At 47.6% G+C, this 7,655-nt stretch overlaps 1 protein-coding gene across 1 annotated transcript in view; it reads right to left on the bottom strand.

Annotated features, from left to right (window-relative positions):
- Nucleotides 1-229: 229 nt before the first annotated feature.
- The window catches only part of nsd1b (nuclear receptor binding SET domain protein 1b), a 44,749-nt gene continuing 37,323 nt past the window's right edge, over nt 230-7,655 (bottom strand). The window contains exons 15-26 of the mRNA XM_016666454.1: nt 7,096-7,296; nt 6,844-7,023; nt 5,327-5,483; nt 4,337-4,542; nt 4,142-4,254; nt 3,247-3,393; nt 3,019-3,141; nt 2,834-2,950; nt 2,263-2,404; nt 2,082-2,188; nt 1,803-2,004; nt 230-1,146 (exon numbers count right to left, since the gene is read on the bottom strand). Coding sequence (XP_016521940.1) covers nt 485-1,146; nt 1,803-2,004; nt 2,082-2,188; nt 2,263-2,404; nt 2,834-2,950; nt 3,019-3,141; nt 3,247-3,393; nt 4,142-4,254; nt 4,337-4,542; nt 5,327-5,483; nt 6,844-7,023; nt 7,096-7,296 — 2,357 coding nt within the window. The 3' untranslated portion in view covers nt 230-484. The remainder of the gene's footprint in view (nt 1,147-1,802; nt 2,005-2,081; nt 2,189-2,262; nt 2,405-2,833; nt 2,951-3,018; nt 3,142-3,246; nt 3,394-4,141; nt 4,255-4,336; nt 4,543-5,326; nt 5,484-6,843; nt 7,024-7,095; nt 7,297-7,655) is intronic.

The following is a 7,655-nucleotide window of genomic DNA, read 5'->3' on the forward strand; positions in this document are numbered from 1 at the left end:
CTGGTTTCCATGGTTGCCACAGCACGGAGACTGGCCTAGTCAAAGTGTTCAATGATATCCATATAAATATGGACTGTGGGAGAACCACAGTGCAGGTTCTGGTTCTGGTTCTACTCTGAATCCAGAACCAGACGAGGAGAAGCAGCATTCAGCTTCTATGCACCACAGATCTGGAACAAACTTCCAGAAAACTGAGAAACAGCAGAAACACTGACTTCCTTTAAATCCAGACTCCTGGTTAGTTTTATTAGAATCATGATCAATTTATCGACGGCATCGACTTAATGTCACGTTTTATTGTTGATTCTCTGCTGCATGACTTTGTTTCTGTGTTTATGATGTAAAGCTCTTTGAAAAGCCTGCTGCTGACATGCTGTACAGATAACATTTGATTGATTTCAAATAAACTCGGATATTTGCTCTGGACAAAAAAAACAACTGATTTTGTGTTTTTGCAGTGCAGTTATCAAAATAATTCTGCGTATCAATCGTCATTGTCATCATCTTCATCTTCATCTTTGAGCTCCAGGTATTCCAGTCCCTCGTCTTCATCATCTTCCTCCTGGGGGTCCCACTTATTTCTAATTACTTCCTCCTCCTCTTCTTCCTCCTCCTCTTCCTCAGCCAGCTCCTCCTCCAGGACGTCGCGCTCCTCTTCGTACGAGGAGATGGGTGAGTAGTGCGGCAGGTCGAATCTGTGTGGGCTGCTAGAAGGCGGCGAGGTGTTGCCGTTGGCAACCGGGATGGTGATGGGCACCGGGATGGAAAACGAAGGGAACGGCTCTGGACCGCCACCACCGCCAGCCTCCTTCATGTTCCCGCCGCCACTGGTCCGGCTGAGATGGCCGGCAGGGATGACGGCCATTCCCAGCCCACAGGTCAGGGCCCCAGAGGTCAGGGCCCCAGAGGTCAGGGCCCCAGAGGTCAGGGCCCCAGGGTCGGGCCGGTACTCCCGGATCTCCCCCGGCTCCAGTGGCTCCGGCCCACAGGGGTCGTGTTCGCTGCAGCAGAGCTTCCCGTCCAGCTTGGAGATGAAGAGCAGGCCGTCACGATGCTGAGGGCAGTAGGAGCTGGGACACATCTCACAGAACGACGCCGCCTCCTTCCCACAGACGTCACACTGATGCCAAGGACACTCCCAACGACCTTCAACCAAACAGACATACAGGCAACAATCCAGGAAAACATGAAGGATGTTTCCCTCCTTCAGTCCAGTCAACCCGGTTCCACTGGACCCAGAACTCCATCATCTGCTCCACCTCCAGCTGCTGTGGTTCCGGTTGGAGGATTTCTCTTTAGTCTTTGGTCACCTGGTCTTCAGCCTAAAGAGAAATCCTCCAACCGCTAAAATCCTCCATCTTGTTTCCATCTGGTGAAGAAGGAAGTTGCTCTCAGTGTCTTCAGAGGTTTTTGTGTCGTTTCCTTCAGTAGTTCTTGGTGCAGCGCCCCCACAGGCCAGGAGGGGAACAGGTTGGTTTTACTCAGAACCACAGCAGCTGGAAGTGGAGCAGATGATGGAGTTCTGGGTCCAGTAGAACCGGGTCGACCGGACTGAAGGAGGGAAATCATCTTTAATCAGTTTTATTAATAAACTCTTAAAGTCATTTGGAACAGAAAGTACTCTTCTCTTACAGTTAATAGGACTTAATGATTTTGTGCTTAAACTGTAATGAATATTTTGTAGCCCAGGTCACCTGTATTTATGTGGCCATCTTGAGTCTTGAAGGCCACATAAATATCTAGGGCGTGCCAGATTTGGCCTGCGGGCCTCGACTTGGCCCCCAGTCCTGAAGGTGTCTGACCTGCGGGCCTCTTGGTGAGGTTCAGGCAGTCTGCATGGTAGACTTTGGGACATCCTGGCTTCTTGCAGGACACCATCTGTCCTCCGTCTCCGCAGCTGAAGCACTCGTCCTCCCTCTCTTTGGTCGGCAGCGCCTTCTTCTTCTTCCGGCCGTGGCCCCGCCTCCTCAGCTTGCGGCCCTTGTCGTCGGATGGAGGGTTGTTCTGTTTGGACGGCGCCGGGTTAGCGTGTGTTTCTGTCCGTATCATGGAAGGAGCCGGTCTCAGGCCGGGAGCCTCACCTTTGGCCTCACGCCCAGGAAGCCGCTGCAGTTTGCGGAGCCGCATTTACAAACCGTCTTCCCGTTGCCCAGACACTCCAGGTTGTAGTTGAAGGTGAGCTCTGTGCCTGAGGGAGGAACGGTCGTTACACCCGGGTCTTTGAACGTTTTCATTTCCTTCCTAAGCAGGAAGTTCAGTGACCTGCAGCGATGTCCACCAGAGCGAACAGTCCCACCCGCGTGTCTCCGCTGACCGTCCACTTCTGCGTCTCACAGTTGGGCTGGCAGCTGTGGTTCATGAAGCGAGCCTCGTTGCCCTTCGGCCCGGCGTCGATTATTCTGTCCTGAAACCAGAGGCAGGCAGAGGAAAGACACACGGTTGGCTAAGCTAGGTTGGTGGTATCAACCAACGCCCTCCCTCTGTGGTTGCCTAGCAACAACCTGCTGGGTAACGTGCAGGTCAAAGTTTCGTCTCATAACTGCTTAGAAATGAATCATAACGGAGTGAAGGGACAAAATGAGTTAAGCTGCATAAACAGGGAAGGTCGGCATTCCCTGTTGAAAACGTTTCGTCCTTGTCTAGCCTGAACTTTGCTTTTTTCCTGAGTAAAAGATTTTGTTTGTATTTTTCCTCCAAACAGGATGTTTTACTTTGGCATATGTCACTTCCTGTCAGGCTGCGCTGCAGAAATCGGATCAGCGTGTCGTTAGTTAGACTTTCTTGAAGTTTCGGTTTGAGTTTAAGGTCTGTTGTTGATGGATGCGTGCCACACCTTGTCCAGAGTTAACATGTAGAAGTTGCAGATGTCGTTCTCCTGGGCGTGTCTGATCCTCGACCTGCACTCATCTTCGCCGATCACCTCCCCGACGTATTCGGTCACAAACTGACCCTGAGAAAGAACCAGCTGGAGATTTATCGACGTCCCTGGCGGCGGCGGCGGCGCTCGGTTGGACTCACCTTCTTGATGTCGTGGACGCAGCGAAGGCCCCAGCCGCGAGACAGAGTCCGGAAGATCTGCACCTGGCTGTACTGGCGCTTGGTGAAGGCCTGGTTCAGGCACCGCTCACCAGCCGGACACACCTACAGGGGCAGCCCCAATTTACTCCTGTCACTTTTTACCAGGTCTAAATTCCACTCAGAGAAATGAAATGATTCATGGAAAGTGGAAAGACGCGGTTCTGCTACCTGAGGGTGGCACTCGTACAGCAGCATGCGGTTGATGCATTCAGAGTCGTTCCCACACGGACTCTCGTCTGTCGCCTTGCAGTTGCAGCGCGGGATTTCTGACAGGTCAGCAGTCAGGATCTGAACCTTCCCAATCGGACGATTCACCTGCACAGGCCGACACTTAGAGTTACAGAAGCTCTTAAAAACTAATCGATTACTGATTTAAATAACTGATTAATGATTTAAATCACTGATTTAAATCACTGATTAATGATTTAAATCACTGATTAATGATTTAAATAACTGATTAATGATTTAAATAACTGATTAATGATTTAAATCACTGATTTAAATAACTGATTAATGATTTAAATCACTGATTTAAATCACTGATTAATGATTTAAATCACTGATTAATGATTTAAATCATCTGTCAGTGACTTCATGGTTCTGCTGCTCCAAAACTTAAAGATCTGTTGTTTTCTTTTTCTTCTCATATCTTTCATTTCAAAATGTTCACAAAATAAAATAAAGCAATATTTTTCATTTTATCACAATCTATTAGCTTAGCATACTACAAAGTACCATAGCATCAGTAAGCTAACAGCAGCAATGTATTGCAAAAACAAGAGCAATGGCCTAGCGTTAGCATGCTAAATGACTAGCATAGCAGTAATACTGAGGAGTTCAGCCTCAGTATTGAGAAATATCAGCATCGCATTAAAAACATGAAGTTATTTCCAGAAGCTGCTGGTGTTTTTATTAAACTCTTTGTGGTTCTAAAAGCTGTTGAGACTCAAAGGAAATACAAAAAAAAATTCAAAGGAAATTTGAACACTGCAGTGCAATGAATGTGGTGTTTTTACTCCGTCATCATATTGTGAGCCTGCGTAACGCTGGCAGGTTTTCAGACCTTGATGTGTTTGTACGGCGGCGGCTTCCTGTCGTTCTTTCTGTCCTCCTGAAGCTGCCGAAGCTCCTTTTCTGCCTGAAGCTCACGAAATCGCACAGCCGCCTCCTCCAGCGCTGACAACGGAAATAAATCACACTCAGCATCATGAAGATGTTATTAAACGAACATAAAACCTGAATATTTGATGATCCTCACCTTTCTTGTAAGTTGCATCGACACCTTTGCCCATCCTCTCTTTGCTGTTTGCGTCGACGTCCATGTAGGGGAAGACGCGGGCCTGGTAGGTCCACAGGTAATCGTTGGAGCCGAAGAAGTGAACGGGGAACTCGCCCACATCGTGCCGCATGCGCTGGATGTTTTCTGGGATGGTTTTGGGATGGCTGACCTCCGCTGGCCACCACCTCGGGTCAGAGAGCAAAGCACGCGTTCGCTTCATCGTTTAGTTTCAGCTTTTCTGCTCAATTACAGACAATCAAACCCCTGATGTAGGAACAAGGGAGCTGTGTATAACATAATACAAAGCTTCAATCAACAGCAGAGGAGACATTTCAGTGCGTCAGCATGGCTTCAGCTCAGTTTGGAAATAAATATCAGACCTGCCTGCAAAAAAACAGAAGAAGGTTTTTAACAGCAGAAGAAAAACTGACTGGACAGAAAAAAGACTGAAACGGTTGATTGAAATAATCATGATTAATCAATTATTGGAATTATGGCCAACTGTTTAGTCGGTTAATACAGACCCAGAAAGAACACCACCGAAGGAGCAGAAAGCAAAGTGTGTGTATTTTCACACACTTATCTTCCAGGAAGTCACTCAAAGCGCTTCACACCAGAGTCGCATTCAGCCATTCACACTCACACATTCATACTCCGATAGGCAGATCGGTAGGCAGTCTGGGGTTCAGTGCCTTGCCCCGGGGCATGTGGCAGAAGGAAGCTGGCATCGAACCTACAACCTTCCGATCACAAGATGGCTGCTCTTCCCACAGAGCAGGTCGCAGTAAAGAACTAAAAAACAATCGCAAATAAAAACCTTCACAAATACACACGCCATCATTTCTGGTCCAAAATGAGCGCATCACTTAAAATACACAAGCTGAAGCTTAGAAATGTGTAAAAGTCTTTATACATAAAACCACATAAAGCTAAACCGACAGACGCTGGGAGCGGTGGGCCGGTTCTGACCTGTAGCGGCCGACCTTCACCCACAGGATGTCCTGGTAGCGCGGCTTCTTCCCCGCCTTGCAGTCGTTGCAGAACCAGCTGCCTTTGGGCAGCTCCATGTTCAGACACTCTCTGTGAAATGCGGCGGGACACGATTCACAGCACAGCAGGCTTCCTCCTGCCGGACGGACAGAGACACGCCGCGGGGTCAAAGGTCGAGACTGTTCCAGACTGATCCACAAACGAGGTTGTTAGCTTCATCTCTCCTGCTAAATAATCTCCGAGTGGCATTAAAAAATAAATTAATAAATATTATCTCCACTGATGCTAAAGCGATACACCAATACAGTGTTAAACGGAAGCTAATGCTAAAATGCTAACATCAATTTAAATTATGTGCCTTTGAAAGATTACAAATCTTTTATTTGACATAATCTATATGTAAATGTTCTATAAAACTATTTGAAATTATGTTTTGTTTTCTAAGTTTTATTTTAACATTGTAGTTGTAAAGTTTGTCAAAATTGGTTCATCTGTTCTTCAAATTTATTCTGTTTGGTCAAAAAGTTTTTTCTCCTGATTTTATCGCTGCTTTTAAAAGCTGGTGGTTACCATGGCAACCATTAGCCGATAGCTCCGTAACTGATGATGTATTTTATCCTTTGTTTTAGATAAGTTTAATCATATTCTGGGTTTCATGTGTAATTTTACCTGATACGTTTTTAAGTCTGATGATTGTTAATGTTTTTCATTTTACAGCTGCTGTCTATGGAGGGCCGGGACCAACATAAGAAATAAAAGAATAAATATAGAAATAAAAGCATAAATACATATTTAGTTTTTCCTTTTCCTTACACGAGTTTCCGTCAAGACAAATAGATATTTTGCTTTGCCTTTTTTTTGCTTCTCTATTTCTGTATTTCTGCTCGCTGTTTTTCTGCTGCATCGTTATGTTAATGAGGAGAGCTGCCTTCTATGTCTGCTATTGGCCAATAGAGCCTGGGAACCAACGTCACTGCGTCAGACGTTGTGGGGCGTTTAGGTCCAGTCGCTCGGTGCCATCTTTACAGGCCACAGACCAAAACAAACTTTATCCCGGTGGTTTTATTGTGTTACCGACTGCAGTGAAGTGAACCTCCGAGGAGGGAGCTGGAGAACGGCTGGCCGAAATTAGCGTTCATAAATCAGATCAACCTTGAGCTAAATGCCGCTTGCTCGGCGGATATTGGAAAATCCAATATCCAACTCGAAACTAACTTCACTAACTTCAGGTTAATTGGTCTGTCTAAATTCTCCCTAGGTGTGTGTGTGTGTGTGTGCATGGTTGTCTGTCTCTGTGTTGCCCTGTGACAGACTGGTCACCCGTCCAGGTGGACAGGTGACCTGTGACCTGTCCAGGTGACCCCGCCTCTCACCCAGAATGTTAGCTGGAGAGGCAGCAGCTCCTCCTGACCCCATTAAGGGACGAGGTGTTAGAAAATGGATGGATGGAAATGATGCAAAAGGGGTAACATTGAAAGTTTAAAGAGACGACGTACCTTCGGTGCAGACGAAGCACCAGCTGACGTTGACGTGTTCGTGGTTCTTGACGCCGCGACGTGGCGCGAAGTGGTTGGGGCAGATGATGCTGTTGTTGGAAAGCACAACACTGCCGGCGGCCATGCACAGGTCGGTGGCGTGATAAGCAACGGGGCAGCGAACGCATCGCACCAGACGGCCTGCGGAGCAACAGGCGCCATGAGAGTGGGGCGGCGGGCCAGGCGTGACCTGCTGACCTTTACTCCGCTGACCTTTGGAGACGGATGAGCTGCCGGGGCTGGCGATGAAGCAGGTGAGGCAGACGTGGATGGAGCAGCGGAAGCTTCGGTTGACCGGCGCGGTCGCGGCGTAGTTAGCGATGCACTCTCCATGGTAAAACTTCCCGCAGACGGGGATCATGCAGCGGCGAACGTCTTCGCTGCGTTTCTTACACACGAAACAGGTGTGGACGCCTGGAAGGAGGAGGACAGTCAGCCTGGAGAGCCACAACCGCAGAATCCGCGCTACGATCATGTGAGGTGTTAGCGCTCATTCCTGTCGCCGTGGAGACAGGAATCACTACACCAGGCCTGCCCAAACTTTTTGAGAGCAAGATCTACTTTTTCTCTCACCAGCCGCCTGAGATCTACCTCATGACACAAAGACATAAAAATTACAAATTAAACTCTTTTGACATATTTTATATGCGAATATGCATCAGTTATAGCAGAAATAATAAAGTGACAGAAAACCTGATCCAGTTTCTTCCTCAGTGAGATTCTGACACTGGGAGCAGGTTACTGGTTTCTCAGTCAGAAGCTGGTTTCAGACC

Source organism: Poecilia formosa, unplaced genomic scaffold (genome assembly GCF_000485575.1).
Source record: "Poecilia formosa unplaced genomic scaffold, Poecilia_formosa-5.1.2 Scaffold727, whole genome shotgun sequence".
Classification (NCBI taxonomy): Eukaryota; Metazoa; Chordata; class Actinopteri; order Cyprinodontiformes; family Poeciliidae; genus Poecilia; species Poecilia formosa.